The sequence below is a fragment of the Natrix helvetica genome, assembly GCF_964273705.1.
Source record: "Natrix helvetica genome assembly, chromosome: 8".
Taxonomy (NCBI): domain Eukaryota; kingdom Metazoa; phylum Chordata; class Lepidosauria; order Squamata; family Natricidae; genus Natrix; species Natrix helvetica.
This window is the reverse complement of record NC_138559.1, coordinates 1,627,262-1,644,061: the sequence shown is the minus strand read 5'-3', so window position 1 is coordinate 1,644,061 and position 16,800 is coordinate 1,627,262. Positions and strand designations below refer to the sequence as shown.

At 45.8% G+C, this 16,800-nt stretch overlaps 1 protein-coding gene across 21 annotated transcripts in view; it reads right to left on the bottom strand.

Moving 5' to 3' along the window:
* Positions 1-1,407: 1,407 nt before the first annotated feature.
* AAK1 (AP2 associated kinase 1) overlaps positions 1,408-16,800 on the bottom strand; it is a 99,795-nt gene continuing 84,402 nt past the window's right edge. For 18 of the 21 annotated variants that reach the window (XM_081960939.1, XM_081960958.1, XM_081960957.1 and 15 more), the window contains one exon: positions 1,408-7,119. In XM_081960939.1, coding sequence (XP_081817065.1) covers positions 6,029-7,119 — 1,091 coding nt within the window. In that variant the 3' untranslated portion in view covers positions 1,408-6,028. Of the gene's footprint in view, positions 7,120-13,710; positions 15,740-16,800 lie in introns of those variants that run through there. The other 3 variants (XM_081960949.1, XM_081960951.1, XM_081960952.1) reach the window with 1 other exon arrangement.

The following is a 16,800-nucleotide window of genomic DNA, read 5'->3' as shown; positions in this document are numbered from 1 at the left end:
GGTGGTTTTTTTTGTGTGGGAAATGGGTCCCAATTGGCTCTTTGAGTTTTAAGGTTGCAGACCCCCCATGTGTAGGGTCTCCTGCTTTTTGGAGCAAATGACCTACAAGATCCCTTCCAACTCTGTTAATCTGTGATTCTATGACTTCTATGAGTGGGTTGCTTCTTCACGGCAATGATTCCTTTTGTTTAGCTGGAGAGATATTTCCGTGACTGTATTATGACCATATCCACTTTCTGCCTCAAAGGGGGTCTCACAATACATCCCTGCACCACAGTTCCAGTTGTAGAGCTTGCAGTAAGAGTCCGACAGTAGATCCTCCTCCAAAGAAGAAAGCAGGCAGCCGTCAGGCTTGCAGAGTAACACAATATGGATAGTATCTATCCTCTGATCGTTCCACCTGCCGACATACAAGGTCTAGTAATGTAGCCCTGGGCAGTAGGAAAATAAGACAGACCAAACCCTCGGTGTGAGCTTTTGTCAACGTCTTCAACTTTTATTTCATTTGAGTGCTGCAGAGAATACAAAATGCTTACATTACAAAAGGAAATGAGTTCCTAGCTATCGTGCACTGATTGTCATCCCAACGTTGGCTGACCGCTATTGGTCCTCCGGAAGTCGGATTCTTTCAAAAGCCTCCAACGCTCCCCTCCACCCAAATCCAACCGGGCTTTCCCAAAAGACCCTTCCGGTTCCTGTGAAAGATTAGAGGAAGCCCTTGGGCCAGTCAAATCTTCCGGGACGGAGTTGGCGACTTTGAAGACTTGTGGACTGGCTGAAGAATTCTGGCAGTCGAAGTACACAAGTCCTCCAAGTTGGGAGACCCTGTTCTAATGAGGGAACGAAAGGGAAGGGGCCGTGCCCAAGCCTTCCCTGTTTTGCCACACGGCTCAAGGCCCAGTTGGTTGGCCCCCTAGGCCAGCTCCTCTTAGAAGAACTGATGGGCAAGCCAACATTTAAAAAGAATTTAAATTTAAATGTGGTGTGCAGGGAGGTGAAAGCTGCCAATCCTGCTTTGCGGGTCAAGATCCTGCCCTTCAACCCATTCCCTCAATGCAATTACTTCTCTGGTCTTCTTGGTACAAAAGGAAGACTACTCTAAAACTGGGGTCTCCAACCTTGGCAACTTTAAGCCTGGCGGACGTCAAGTCCCAGAATTCCCCAGGCAGCAAAGCTGCTTCCTAGCAAAGCTGGCTGGGGAATTCTGGGAGTTGACGTCCGCCAGGCTTAAAGTTGCCAAGGTTGGAGACCCCTGCTCCAAAAGGAATGGTGGTTTGCGTGTGTGTGTGTGGAGACAACATAGTGTGGTACGTGTGCTTGTACATCTACTTCACTTGTATTCCCAAATCACAGCCACTTTTCCTCACCACAACCTTCAGCTGCTGTTTTAAAAAAATACAAAAGAGGTGAAACGTGTCCGAGTGTTTAATATTGCACCGGACCAAAAGGCTGGACACATGTCAGATTTTCGCCACCTTCCGCCCGTGTGTCTCCACCAGGAATGACAGGCCTCGCACGAGTCTTTCAAGAGTCCTACTGGAACTCTAAATTTCAGGAAGAGTTAGCAGAATATTTCCCAAAATTTAGACAACCTCCTTGTTCATCAATATTATGCAGCAATGAATTCAAATCTCACAAAATAAACAGTTAAGAGATAGCAGCCCACACATGCATACAAACACCAAGGCCAAAGGGATTACTATATCAATACAGGAGAAGAATATTGCATTTGTCAACATTGCATTATTTGGCTCATATTTGTATTCTCCTGAAATTGGAAGTAGAGAGTTTGAGGTTGCTGCTTTTTAAGTTAAGACTACCTCTTTCCATCCCCATCAAGATTAAGACAGGGGGGGGGGCAGATAGGAAGGGAATGCTTACAAATGCCAAATAAATATAATAAGTCTGTTAAAGTCTACATGTGTTGTGTTCTCACACACTAATACGAAGAGAGGAATACCTGCACCCAAAGGACTAATTCGGTAAGCTGGAAGATTGCAGAGTTTTGGATTCTGTATTCTACAGCTGTGTTTCACAACTTTGGCAGCTTTAAATTGTGTTAAGCTAACTGAATCTTAAAGTCGCCAGGTGTGAGAACACTGAACTGCTATTCAAGTACCATCTGTCCCACGAGAACCTTTGTAGAACTTTTAAACTATTACTACTACTACAATAATAATATTAACATTAAGAATACAAGCCCATTCAAAAGTGTTTTCTTCGGGGAGTGATTTCTGCAATGATTTTCAAAGCACCCAACTAAAACTAGTAGCAACTGAGTTAACTGATTGTAACAGTGATGTAAACACCAGAATTAGATTCTGGAGGTTCTATTGGTCACCCATGTAAAATGAAAAAAAAATTCCATTGTCTTCAAGAACCATAATGAGGTGGCTAAATTTCTATAGATCCCTGATGAAACACAGGGACAAGGTAAAATTCAAAACTGGACATTTGTCCACAATTGAACACAGATCACAGGTGATTTCCTCAAATAAACCCCTACCAGATGCATTCTATATTCATTCAATCTCCTAGCCTGGCCAAAAGACCAAAACATCTGGAAAACACCAGGTGGGAAAGATTGTGATCATCCCATGGTGTCATCTTATATAGATGACCTCTTTGCATTTCCTAATTTTTTCGCGATGGATATTCTGGCTTAAAATTATACCTTTCTCTGTACGGCATGGGGAATGTTCCTAAGAGCAACGTGGCTTCTGAAGGTTGGGCCTTCCCAATGTGTTGGGCACCCTCTCAAACCACACCAGATAATATTTAAGTTAATTGGAGATGACAAAAAAGCACGGCAGTGCCTATTCAGTTTTCAGAAGCAGAGGTGCAAAAGTTTGCATCCATGCTTTGGGAATTGCCTTCCCCTCTTCCAAAAGAGATCCAAATTTCTGAACCATCAAATTTCTTTCTGTTTAAGCTCTAACAGATACTGTAAGTTCTGCAGGAAAAAAAACTGGATTTTAAAATAAACCAAACTACAACCAGAAAACAACAAAAACAACACTCCAGCACCTGTGCTTAAGGCATGAGGTAGGTGCACAAGGAGGGAAGTCCTGGCCAAGAGCTCTTGTGAGCCCCATCGCGATGTGGGCCCAACCTACAGCCAACCTCCTGTTTTTTTACAGCACAGGAATGTGTCAGCAGGTAATGCCAGATGAGATGCTTTAATTCACCCCAAAATCATATCCAGCATCCATTTCCTAGAAGGACAAACCACAACATCTTGTGGCTCTGTTTAAAGAGAAGGCATCAAAAGACGCACAGCCAAAATGAGAATCTTGGGAAGACTGAATTTAAAACTGTCCCCTTTAGGGCAGGGGTCCCCAAACCCCTGGGGCTGTTTGGAACTAGGCTGGGCAAGCAGCAGGCACGCAATTCACACACGCAGCTCCATTTGTGCAAATGGTGGGCACTCACACAAACACATGTGTGAAGCAGCTCCATTTGTGTGAGCGGTGGGCACAAAACACAGAAATGGAGCTGGGAGAGTGCGCACCTGTTCCTGGCACAGAACCATTTCCTCTCTCCCCCTGCCCCCCCCCCCCCGTCCACAAGGCCAGGAAGTTTGGGGGGGGGCACTGCTTTAGGAGACATTTTGTTTTAGCTTCTAAATCAGGGGTGTCCAATTTGGGAACTTTTAAGACTTGTGGACTTCAACATCCAGAATTGGGTGGGGAATTCTGGGAGCTGAAGTCCACAAGTCTTAAAGTTCCCAAGTTTGGACACCCTTGATCTAAATGATCTTGTACCCCTTCCCCCAGTTTCTGCTCTCATTCTTTTAATACTCGTGATCGAAAGAAACATTTTATTCTCCTATGAAATCGGATCGTGTTCTAAAAAGTGCAACTTTTCCCGGCAGAGCAGAGGAAGGAAGGTAGAAAATCCAAACCCCAACGTCACTTGTCCAAAACGTTGAGAGCTGTCTGTGCCTGCGGTTTACAGTCTTTTATAAAGAGTCTCAACAAAATTGGAGAACTGTTATTTTTCACGATTCAGGTCATGCCACTTCCTTATCAAATAAATGCAGCAATACAGCATGGGAGAGTGGTAGAAAGTGCGTTCCCCCCTTTCCCTTCAAAAAGGAGACATCAAGGGAATATACTCCCCCGCACTGCGAACAGGTTCAAATCTCAAGAAAAGTACAAACGGGATCTTTGATATATTTCCAAGAGGTAAAAATGTGAGTATCTTGCCTTGTCAGTTCAGCAAATACGCAACGACATGTTTTTCTTTAACCAGAAAAGGCACATGGCAGCAGTCTTTACAGCCGAAAGTCAACCTGTAGCCAGCAAATGAATTTCCCCAGCACGAGTCCGTTTGAGAACAGATCCCATTCTTGGTCCTTCTGGCTGGACACGGAGATTGTCCTAGCAAGGATTCAAACAGTCAATATAGTCTTTTTTAGAGAACCAGATTTCCACTTTCAAACGCTGTTAGAGACATTTTGCAGAAGGGAGATCCATCCTGCACAGTTAGAATGGCAGCTGATTGAACACCTTTAAAAAAATCACTCAGAGGGAAGCATTTCATTGGTCATCTGTCCAGTGCCAAACAAAAAACAAGGATCGACTCTGAACATCCAAGAGACGTAACTGCACCCAAAATTGCAAATGAGCTCAATTGTGTATCAAACAGGTGCACCCTAATTGGGGCGAGCCAGGTAGGGTGGAGATTACGAAATTGAAATCTAGCCCAGGTGGAGGGTATACATTTGAGAGAAGCTAGTATCAAAGGGGAGCCGCCCCCAATGTGCCCTCTTACTAGCATCTCCCCTGCCCTTCCACCAGGACAGAACAAAGCCATAGAAAGAGAGAAAGATCTGAATTACCACATTCAGGAGTGGGAAGGGGCACGCTCAAACCAAGTGCACCAATTTTGGGGGAAGACCTACACGTGAATGAACACAGGGAAGAAGGATGTCTGACTTTCCTTTCCTCCCCTATCCGTGAATGGGGGGCAGAGGAGAGGAGGCAGAGAAAGTGGAACAAGGCTTATCTCGTGGTTTACAAAGACTCAGAAAAAGTGCATCATTCCTCAAGGGTTAAACACAAGGAAAGGCTTTCATTCCGCAGCGTTGTAAGCCGTGACTGCACTTTTTCAGATCCAGGGGGGATGGCAAATTCAGGGGTTCGGTGGCAAAAGGAGGCAAAAAACAGATGGCTTTGGAAGTAGAAAGCTAGAAAATTCAGCCCTGGAGAAAGAAGTTCAAAGCCAAGGACCTGGGAATTTTCCCTTAACCATTTTTTGGATGATCTCTCATAGGGGGGAAAAAACTGATTTTGCAAAAAAAATAAAAATAATGGAGAGCCAATGATGGGAAAGCTTTACAAAAGTTACAAAAACTCCCCTTTAAAAAGCCAGCAAAACCTCTTTTAAACTATCAGCCTTCCCAGGCTTATGCAAAGGACAGAGAATAACAGAAACGGTCTGCAGTCTACACAACTGTCTGTTATACTGTCGGGTAAGACTAAATCCCAGCCAACGTTCGCCTAGATAGAACGTGGCTCAGGATAGGAACCCAATTCAGATGAAAAGAACTGAAAATGCACATTGCAGAAGAGAACTCCGGTTTCCAATGAAGAATTTACTCCAGAAACAGTAGCAAGAAGTAGAGTCCTTTCGGCGGCTTGGTAGGACAAACAAAACAAAATAAATAATCTTCCATTTGGTTATCGTTTCTTTTCCTGGTGCAGACGCATTTGAAACCTTCAATCAAGGTAGAACGGGTCCCACCTACTAGGTCGCCTGCGGGATGACTGGCTTAAGGATCAATATTTACCCCAACAGTTTTAGACTGGACAATGTCTTGGTCAGCTGATCGTGGCTGCAGAACCAACCTAAAAGCCTCCATGGGGCTCTGAGGAGAAGACTTCCTAGGAGTCAGGCAGGTCCCATGATGGTTGAAGTAGAGAGGGTGTGTCCCATTTCATGGAGTCCGTTTGCATGTTCCTAAGAAGAAGATACCAGTCCGATCAGAAGCCACATGCTGGAAGGAAGCCACCAGAGAAACCATTTAGGGCTTCTGCTTCCCCAGTTTGGAAGGAAAGGGGGCAGACGCAAATGGGTCAGTAGCGGGCAGCTCTTTAGTCCTGGAGGAAAGAGAGGCGATAGAAACCGACCCAGCGATCACCTGCCTGTTGGTCTGAGATACGACTTTGTAAGCCGCTATGGGTTGGGCACTGGCTCCTTGCCTGCCTTCTGGGCTGTAGTGACAGGAGTATTTCGCTAAGGACTGTGGGTGGAAAGGCGGGCTGGTCTGTGATGCCAAGAAGCCTTCCTGGAGGCCCACATGTCTTTGGAGTGTGTCGTTGGCAACGGGGCCGAGTTCTCCAGAAGCGCCTTTGGGAGGGTGGGCCTCTGGGCCATCACTTGCTCTGGAGGGCTTAACCGATGAGGCTCCCGAATGCTGACCCTGGGGAAGGAGGGAGCCATGGGTTCCCATATCCACGTTCTGGAAGGTAGGGGCACATGCATACTGAGCAACTCCCGGAATTGCACCCAGGAATGGTCCAGTGGCAGGAGGTTGTGCCGCCAGCTCCTCCTGGCTTTTCTTCTTGGTGAATGGAGCTTTAAGGAACACGTCGCCTTCGTCCAGCTGCTGAGAGAACCCCTGGCTTTTGGAGAGAAAGGGGGCCTTCGTGAAAATGTCCAAGTCATCACAGTAGCTTTTAGAGCCTCGGAAAGGGGCCGTGGCAAACACATCGGTGTCTTCTTCGGACCTTCCCGCAGCTCGTTGTGGGAAAACATCGAAGAGAACTGGCCCTGGCGCATTCTGGGCCAGTTGGAGGTTCAAGTCCTTGGGAGAACCTCCTCTCCTCTCCTGAAGAGGGGGGTTCATTTTACAAGCCTCCTCTTCCTCCTCCGAGTCCATCAGCAGAGGTCTGGATCCACTGCAGTCCAGGATGTCTCCCTCGTGGTCGGTCCCTTCCCCTTCGCTGCTGTGGAAGGAGCTGTTGCTGGAGAGACCATCCCTCACGAGGAAATCGGCTTCTCCTGCGAGTTGGCTCGGATGGGGCTTATTCGACAGCAAGGAACCGGCAGCCCCCGGCCTTCGCTCTTCCTCCGCGCTGACCATGAAATAGGCAGCTGGCTTCCCCTGCAGTCCTGCAAAGTGTAAAACGAGAGAATTACTTGCTAATCTTGAGATACACCGGCTAAAACTAAACCACGGGGGTGTAAATGACGTGGGATTTTAAAAATCGGCAGCACACATGTTGGGGAGGGGAGGGAGATGGAGGGAGAAATACGTTTAAAATAAAATAAAAATCATACAAAAGTGAAACCAGCTAGTTACAACCAACGGACACCAACTCGCCATTACTACAAATTTTAAGGATCCACAAATGTGGGTCAGAGAGAGAGATGGAGAGAGGTGTTAATAAAACAGACACACAGGCCTCACTCAAGACTTGGGAGGAGGAGGAGGAGGAAATGGTTGTCCCAGACATCACTAACAGAGGGCGAGTGGTGTTTTCAAAGAAGCCAAGGTTCTAGATCTCATGATCCCAGAGGGGGAAAATGAGGAAGTCCATTTCTTCTCAGTGGGCTCAGGTGAAGCATCCATGGACTGCGTTCCTGCCGTTTTCCCTCAAGTCCCCTTGCTTTTCTGTCTTTTGACCTTATGGCCTACGGTTTTCACCTCTCCAGGACCAGACTTTGAGGGAAAAATACGTGGGGAAATAAAGAGCAGGTTCGAAAATAAAGTGTGCACCAGCTTGCTCTAATCAAATCCTGCTTCCTTTGGGCAAGGGGAATGCTTTAAATCTCATCAATATTAGAAACGAGAAAGCTTTAGCCACCTTCAAGAAAGGCCACCTGGAATGCCTTCGGCTCCCAAGAGCTCTTGAAGGACCAAATCTACCCATTCAAAGGTGCTACTAATCTTGCTCTGTGGATGAATGGGATTCAACAACTTGACTCTTTGGGCTTGCCAGCTTTCTCAAAGGGAAAAAAAAAACCCACTTCTTAACTAAGGAGGACAGCAAGTCTATTGCAAGCCTAGTTTGCTGGTGAGAAGGAACCAGGCCAGGTCCGGCAGAGCTGCTTCAGTCCAACCCAAAGCCTGCAGAGCTGCCCCTCCTGGCTGCCCATCCACCAGGCTACCCAAAACAAGCAGGAAAAAATTGACCTTGCTACACACACGGGAGAGAGACCGGATGAATCACACACATGGGTATGAGAACACAAGAGAGCTTACCTTCCGAGAAAGAGGAGCAGGTTACAAGGTTAGCGGGAAGGCAGGAAAAAAGGCAAGTAAAAACTAAACTCCAGAGAGCCCAAAGCAAGGCTAAGGCCTTCGCCACTATCCACAGGAACACAGGTGGGGCACAATGATGTGGGCTACCGCTCAAATTTGGAAGGAGGGCAAAGAAGAGTTTCTGCTAAAACCCGGGGAAAGCAGCTGGTCATGGTTCACCCAACGGGCATTGGCCGATTTCTGGTGGACCAGCTGAGCTAACTCCAGCGTTGGGACCCTTCTGGAGATGCTCACCTGGTCCACAGAAGCTTTTGCATATGACTGCGTTTGCTTTTTATTTAGCTGAACACGTCTGCAGTTAGTCACAGGCACTGATGTTAAATCAAATGAAGGCAAATGTGTCGTCATATTGCAGTTATTTCTATTGATTGTAACTCTCTCGTAACATTGTAATTATTTAAAAATAAGGTTTAATTGTCCCCCCAAAAAATCCTCCTTGGAAATAAACTCTGATCAACAACAAGAGATACATTAAATGGCTGTATGAGATCCTCCATCTGGCATTGCTTACTAATATGATATAGTTTCTTAAAAAAAACTTTTTGAAACAAAAAGTCTCTGCACCTTTTCTAAAGCCTCCACTGTGAAGAGAGAGGCTTCTTGATAAATTTAACCAAGGTCTGGAATACAGGAGTTCTAGTTCAGCTTATTATAAATGTGTTAGAGCTTCAATCGCGCACTTCTTAGGCGAGGCCATCGACAGTTAGGATATGAAGCTGTTTCTGGTGAGCAAAGATGGGACTCGTAGGACAAGCATCGGCATTTTATTGAGAGAGCATTAATGCCCAAGTTACATGATGAAAGAAAAGCCATGCCAGGTGAAGAGGAAGAGGCTTAAAAATTCTTGACGGTTGATTTGTAGTTCTCAGCCATCCTAAGTCTCCATTTTTAATTTGCTTATTGGCTCTGCAGATCCCACTGAGAAAAATCAGAAATGAAAACGGCCAAGAATTTCTTCCTATTCCAGAGTCATTGGTAGTGGAACAGTTATATAAGATCACCTTTATTTTAACCTTTGAGATGAATCCCTACTACTCCATGCCTTTAAAAAAAAATTCTGAAAAAACACAAATTCTTAAAATCAAATTTCAGCTGTTGGGAATTCTGCAAGCTGGAACTAAGGTCCTAGAATTAGCTTAAATATGGGTTTTTTTGCACCAGTTTAACACACAAACACTCCTGCAATCAAGCTCTTGTGCTAACTAGAGTTCTTGATGGTGTGTACAAACACAGCCGCCATTATCTACAGCAGGAAGGGCCAATATTTTTGTGCTCAAGGCCATAGTTATAATCAGGGGGAAGTTAGGGGCTAAACATGTGAGGGGGCCGATGCCATATCAACCAATAAGCACGTCAGAATTTGGGGTTTTCCTCCCAATTGTTGGAGAGCTTAAAGGACTTTGTTGTTTCAACCAGGTTAATTTTATTTGGGGGGTTCACTCAACACAAGTCAACTCTGCCATTGATTTTTGGCAGCCATAGCTGGTGGAAGGGGAAGTCCTAGATTACCTTGCTCTGCAACAGGGGTCTCCACCCTTGGCCACTTTAAGACTTGTGGACTTCAACTCCCAGTTCCCCAGCCAGCTAGGGAATTCTTGGAGTTGAAGTCCCCAAGTCTTGAGGTTGCCAAAGTTGGATACTTCTGCTGTACAACAAAAGCACGGTAGAAGCTGATGTTTCCCCTCTCCCTCTTTTCTTTAAGCTACACAAATGTTTAAAAGTTGGATTTTGTTTTATTTATTTATTTAGTCTGAGCATCATGGAAAACAACTTGGAGCACCTGTGTGGTCACAGTTGAAATGAGACATTGGTAGAATTTGCCAGAGGGACTGTTTTCTGGGGCTCTTTTCTAGTATTATCTGAAGACAACCTGGCAACGAATTCAAGCTGGCCAATAAACTTTTATCCATAGTGCCAACCGCTTCCAAAATCATCTCTTGCGCAGTCGAGAAGCTTGCTATGTTCCATTGCCTTGACCAAGTCTTCTTGCCTGCGATTCTTCTTCTCCGGGAATTCTTTTACGAGATGGGACTTCTTATGTCTGTTTCCAAGACATTTCCCTCCCACCCCCACCCTTTGGCAGAAGATGTGGGCCACTCTTCTCTTCATCCAAATTTGCATCTGGAGTTCCGGACAGTGGATTTCGTGGCCTGATGTTTCCCAGGTCATCCTGCTCTCAGCTTCCAGAAGCTCGGCGCGAGGCCTTTCTCAACTTTTCTGGAGTGCTTTCAAAGGTAGACAAAAAAATAATGAAACACAACTCTCTGATTGACAGCACTCAATCACGTTTAAATACCGGATAGGCTGAAAATCAAATTGAGATATTCTGGCAAATGTTTCCAGCGGATTCTTAGTTAGAACATCAGGAATTTTCTGCCTTATAGAGCCCAGGCTGGCCACTGCACCTTCACTTGGGAACATTGTGGAAACATTGCTACGCTGCTCCCAATGACAAAATGTCTTAATGACAGCGATACAAACCTAGAAGACATCTGGCACTTGGAAGTGGCAAAGTATGTTCTCTGAGAATACACTTTTCTTGTCTGGGGAGTGTGGGGAGTGGGTGCAAGTACCTGAGACGACTTCTAAACTCGGTTCTGACTGTGATCAAAATAGTCTGAGCTGAGGAGGACTACGTTGCCCCTGAATTCTCAGCCCCCATTCTGCAACTACCGTATTTTTCGGAGTATAAGATGCACCAGAGTATAAGACACACCAAGATTTTGAAGAGGTAAATTTAAAAAGTGTTTGCACTCTGCAGGCCTCCCAAACCCTCTACATGCCTGATTTTTTGTGAAAAATGGGGCATGCAGAGAGTTTGAGAGGCCTGTAAAGTGCTCCTGGGGGCTGGGGGAGGGCAAAAATGAGCAAAAAATGGCCAGTTTTTTTGCAAAAACAAGCTCATTTTTTTGCAAAAAAAAGGGGGGGCATGAATAAGCTTTGGGAGGCTTGTGGAGTGCTCCTGAGGACTGGGGGGGCAAAAATGGCCTGTTTTTCACTCATTTCTGCCCTCCCCAGCCCCCAGGAGCACTCTGGAAGCCTCCTAAAGGCTTTCCACGGCCATTTTTGCAAAGGGGGCAGGTATAAGACACACCCAGATTTTCACCCTCTTTTTTGAGGGAAAAAGGTGCGCTTTTTACTCTTACAAAATATGGTATGTCCCAACTTCCAGCAATGCCCAGAGGACTCAGAAAGCCTCCATATCCATCCTTCATGGCAAAGTGACGTTCAGGGCAGGGCAGGGCCTCTACCCTCCTAGGGAGGTGGCATTCAAAGCTCTTTGGCATCTGCAGGTAAAGCTGCAAAGTCTTTCAACCCAAAAGAGTTTGGCCATTCAGAAACAAATAAATAAAATGCGCCAGCTCATCTTTCAGTGTGGCATATGCAGAATAGAACAGGCAGGCCAGTCCCCGTGTGGAAGTTGTCTTAGAAATTGGAATGCTGTAGGACCGAGCCAGGATTTGTATAGCATAACAGAAGAAGAGAATATTGGTAGCTCAAGGTTGAACTATGGAGTCCTTGGTGGTCTCTGTGCTTTGGGGGTTTGCCTGCAGATGCTTCATGACACCCAACTGGTGAACTGATGATGTTACCTAGCGGAGGAATGAAACATCTGCAGGAAAACAGCCAAGCTCAGAGGACACCAAAGACTCCATGATTAATATAGCATATCGTCTCTAGATCCTTGGCTTTGAAAAAAGCATTAAAAAAAAATAACCACCCACATATGCAGACATGTGCTCCTCTGCTTGCCAATACATAAACGTCTCGTTTAGAAAGGTGTTAATTTCATTTTCCCTCCATCCTCCTTAGTCACAACTTAATCCCAGCCCTGCCATTTTTCATCTCTAATTAGAATGGGATTAGGTTTGCAGGACAGCCTGGACCTTGAGGGTTGTAGGCTGAGGTAGTAGAACATGCTTGGCCCGCTTGGCTCATCCCTGGTGCTCTGTGGATAAGGGAATCGGGCCCGATCCAGACAGCAGAACAGGGAACCGTTTCTTGTGAGACACTTGGGCAACGACCAGCACACTGCAGAGTGATTGTCTACCTCAGGAGTGCCCAAACCTGGCCATTTTAAGATTTGTGGACTTCAACTCCCAGAATTCTCCAGCCAGTTGGCTGGAGAATTCTGAGAGTTGAAGTCCACAAGTCTTCCAGCGGCCAAGTTTGAAGACCTCTGATCTAAATGGAGAGATTGCAGAGGAAGGGATTACAAAAGAGTAAGTTATGCTGGCTGGAGGATTCTGGGAGTTGAAGTCCACATGTCTTAAAATTGTCAAGTTTGAAGACCTCTGATCTACCTCGTCTCCATTCCTGAGATCTTTACAAAACACAAATGTACTGGCCTTGGAGTCTACTCCTGCCGGGCACATCTTCAATTGCTGGGTGATCTAGAGGAGGCCATGTGGCTCCACCTGAACAGGTTGCTGCGATTCATGCAGCCTCTGTTTATCGCCATGGATCAGTGGTCTACTGTATCCGAAGTGGATGAGAGCATTCTCGTACAGGAAGCCTTGCGGTGAATCACATCTCCCCCCTGGAATTGGGGGTCAGGAGAAATCTGGGTCATGAATCTGAGTTTTTCAGGAGGGGCAGAAAAATGAAACCCATCCTTAACTCATGCTACGGTAAAGATCGGAATGGTCATTGCTTGACCCACTCCCCTAGGAATGGGGAACATCGATAACAAGGCAAAACGTTGTAGGATTATATTTCCCAGGATGCAATGTGAAGGAATTCCAGGGACTGGAACTCTGGGAGTTGAAGTCCACAAGTCTTAAAGCTGTTAAGTTTGGAGACCCCTGTTTTAGGTGAGGCTCTGATTGCACACCTATGACCCATAGACACCCCTGGACAGCTACAGGGAAGATGTATGTTAAAAGTTCAGCTTTTAATAACCATTTAGATGTTCTTAAATAACATTTATTCCTTTTGTTTCTCTGCTCAGAGGCTATAAGCACATTTCTTTTGGGCAGGAGAGGAGATTCCATAAATGCTACTTTCAGAAGGCATAGTAAGAGAGGATGTTAAAACGTGGCCAAAATTGTCAGCCCATTTTGGACAGAGCCACAAGGCATTGGTGCCTTAGATCTAGATCCATCAATAGAAACATTAAGACAGAGCGAGACCACCCCCGAGGGGTCGAGTTGGATCTCCCTTCGAAAAAGGAAACCAGACTTTTGCAGCTTCTAGCAATGAGCCAACAATCCACCATTCCCAAGTCAACCTTATCATGGTTTTATTACTGAAGTATTTCCATGGTGCCTGTAAGCTTTAATTCACAATATCATTTCCCAGTTATCCAGCTAATTGGCTAATTGGGTGGGTAAGGAAAGACCCTCCCCCCATTCACATGGGTTAGTTCACAGCACTATCCTCACGCAACGCCTTCCAAAACTCTTCAGCAAGTTCATTAAACTTAAAATGTTAAAGCATTCTTTTTTAAAAGTACTTTAATTCACGGGAGGTGTGGGGGTGGGGGTTGGTTTCTAATATACAGCAGGTGGTTAATTTGTTTTAAAAAATCCATTCTTTTTTCCATATATTTTCAGTATCATCTGACTATACAATAACGTTCTATCTAAAGCTTTGTCTGTGTGACCCAACTCTTCAGGAATCAAGAGTCAAGAAAAGATCCTGCCCCAAAATGGAAAGAACTATTGACAATTTTGCTAAGATCATTTTCATATAAGTTTCTGTCAGGGAAAATCAGGAAAGTGCAGCAAAAACAACCTATGGATACACACACACACACATCACACAGAAGCAGTCACTGTTTTATAATGAAGGGCGTCAGCAGGTAGACTCTAGAAAGACTCAAGAGAGGATTGACATGACAGAGAAATTCTATTTACAGAATTTGTTGAGCTAATTTCTGGAAGGCGGAGATTTGTACGTGGGAAAACTGGAGAAGAAATACTCAGGGTTATTATGTCAGAAGGTCTTTCCAACCTATAGGAGAGGCTGATACACCTAGAAATTGAGCCATTCGCACACTCATACTATGGGGGAAACTGCACTGTTTGAACCACTACAATACATTTGCACGTACACAAAGTTAGAGTGAAGCTAATGATTATTTCCACTACAGAGTTAAGAGCCGTTCTCCTTTTTGGAAGAACATCTTGGAAGGGGGGACCATTAATGTTGGACTTGGAGACCAGAAGCCAATGGAAAACAAGTTTACTATAGCCAGCAGTTTGATGAAACCGAGCATATCGACATGAAAACAAAAGAATAAAACTGTTCAGATACACCGAAGCCGGAAAGCATTTACAGCAAACTGATTGGCATGGAGTTCACGCCAGTTCTAGAAAGGCAGCAGGCCCTAACTGAAAAAAGTAACCTCTGTCTATCAGGAAGGGGGAAGATGGCTTCATACTACAGAGAGGGATTGCAAAAACTGAGCAAGGAAAACAGAACAAAACATCAGTCTTACCTTCCAGGAAAACCTGACATGTGCATACAATTTATACAATCCCTCAACAGACCCACAACCCTCGTCGCCATAGCTTCCCCCCCCCCTCGCCCCTCCTAAGGGTAGTTCACCCAACAGAAAAGGTCTTAGCCATGCTGTTTGACACAAGAGTATGGTTCACATTAACCATTTTGCGTAGAACAATTTCCGTAGCTTTAGTATCTTTATTGATTGGTTGGTTTATTTTAAGCACAAGTCCATTCCTAAGCAGGTTGCAAAAACAGGAGTATACGGAGCAAACTGTCTTCCTTCAGGGCTCGAAATGTCTTTTATATCTAAGCATCAGGCCTTGAATTCAATTTTGCCTTGGAAAGGCACTCTGTCCAGGCCCCAAATCCTAACAACACACTCCCCTGAACTGGAGAAGGACAAGGCTCCTTCCCTGCCCGTTAGCCTCTCCCGGGTCTTGTTTGTTTTTTAAAATCACGGAGGAAAAGAAAAAGTTGACAGACAATCTTAGTTAGCATCATTTAGGCAGGTTAGTCGCATGTATTTCTAGCAAGGATCATACACAGATTACATGTTTGTTTGCTTTTTCTTTTTTACAATTAGTTTTGGTGGCACTAACGGATAAATCGTAGCCAGGTGATTAATACATAAGGGTAGCCGCCCCTAAAGGTAGTAGAGAATTGCATGGGAAATGTTTGCAGGCTGCATCAAGACTGGGCTGGAAACAAGGACAGATCCATCCCCAGCTGAGGGTGCAATTTCAGAGCAGGGTCCTTCTCCATTGGGCGTTATTTCAAACAAAACAAAAGCCAAAAAAAAACAACAACTATCCAACAACTAAAGATTAGCTCTGTTAGGAGGAGGAGAAGAAGAGAAGAAAGAAAAAAAGGAACGAAAGGGTTTTAAGGTACGTTACAGAAGCCGCCTGTTACTCAGCGACCGCTACAGGTCTATCAGCTGGTCCACTAGCAGGAGAGACCTGGCTAAGTTGGGAAGACTGGACTCAGCGCTTCCACTGTTGTTTCTAGAATGCCCACCTGAAAGTGTGAGAGACAGCAATTTAGTATCCAGCAAAAGACACAGGTGTAAAAAAAGTTAGCTTTTAGTTTTAAAAAAAAATTAAGAGAAAGATGTCCACACGAGCACACACACACAGACACACACACACACACCCAAAAAGAAAAGAGTCAGATAAAACTGCAAGGACCTCAGTCCGGGACAGGGGGGGTCAAACTCGATTTCATTGAGGGCCGCATCAGGGTCTGTGGCCTCACTCGTGTCGGGGGCGCCTGTGGGGACCAGAGCATTCTGTCAGCAAAAATGGGCTCACGATCTCCGTTTTCGGCTTGGACGGCCTTCTGCAGCCCTCTGCCGCAGAAAACGGAGCTCGGGAAGGCTGTTCCGTTTTCGCTGGCAGAGGCACCGAGGGTCGGTCCTTCCTTTGCCGTTTCCAGGGCGGCCCTGCAGGCCAGATCTAAGCACCCCCTGGACCTTGAGTTTGACACCCCTGGTCTAGGAGGTATCTACCCAAGCTTTGGCTCTGTTAGAATTGCTGCCTGGAGGGAGAACGTTTTGCAGAGGTCTCCGACCTTGAGGCCAAAGAGGGATTTCCAAGCATCAAGCCGTCAGTCACCGCAACCTGAAGCCACAGAACTCAACGTCAGAAATAAGAGGAGGAACCGGAGGCTGTGGCTGCACCTTCTTCCTCCCTTCAGCAATTTAACTGGTTCTTCTTCTGGCTCAGTCATCAGCCCTGGCATCATTAAGCAGGGCGGGATGAACACTGGCTTCACCCTACCCCCGTGATGGCGAACCTGTGGCACGCATGCCAGAGGTGGCATGCAGAGCCCTCTCTGTGGCACGCGCACCATCACCAGCTGCTCTTCTGGTTTTCGGCACATGTGCGGCGGCCAGCTGGTTTTCGTGGGTGCCAGAGTGCCGGGAAATGGCCTGAAAAACGGCTAAAAACCAGGCTGTTTTTTGGGGCCATTTTTCGGACTGTTTTTGGCCCGAAAACAGCAGCAAGACAGGCATGCATGCGCCAGGTTTCTTCAGGTGCCCGGGGCTCTGGTGTGTGCATGCAGACGCATTCCGGTTT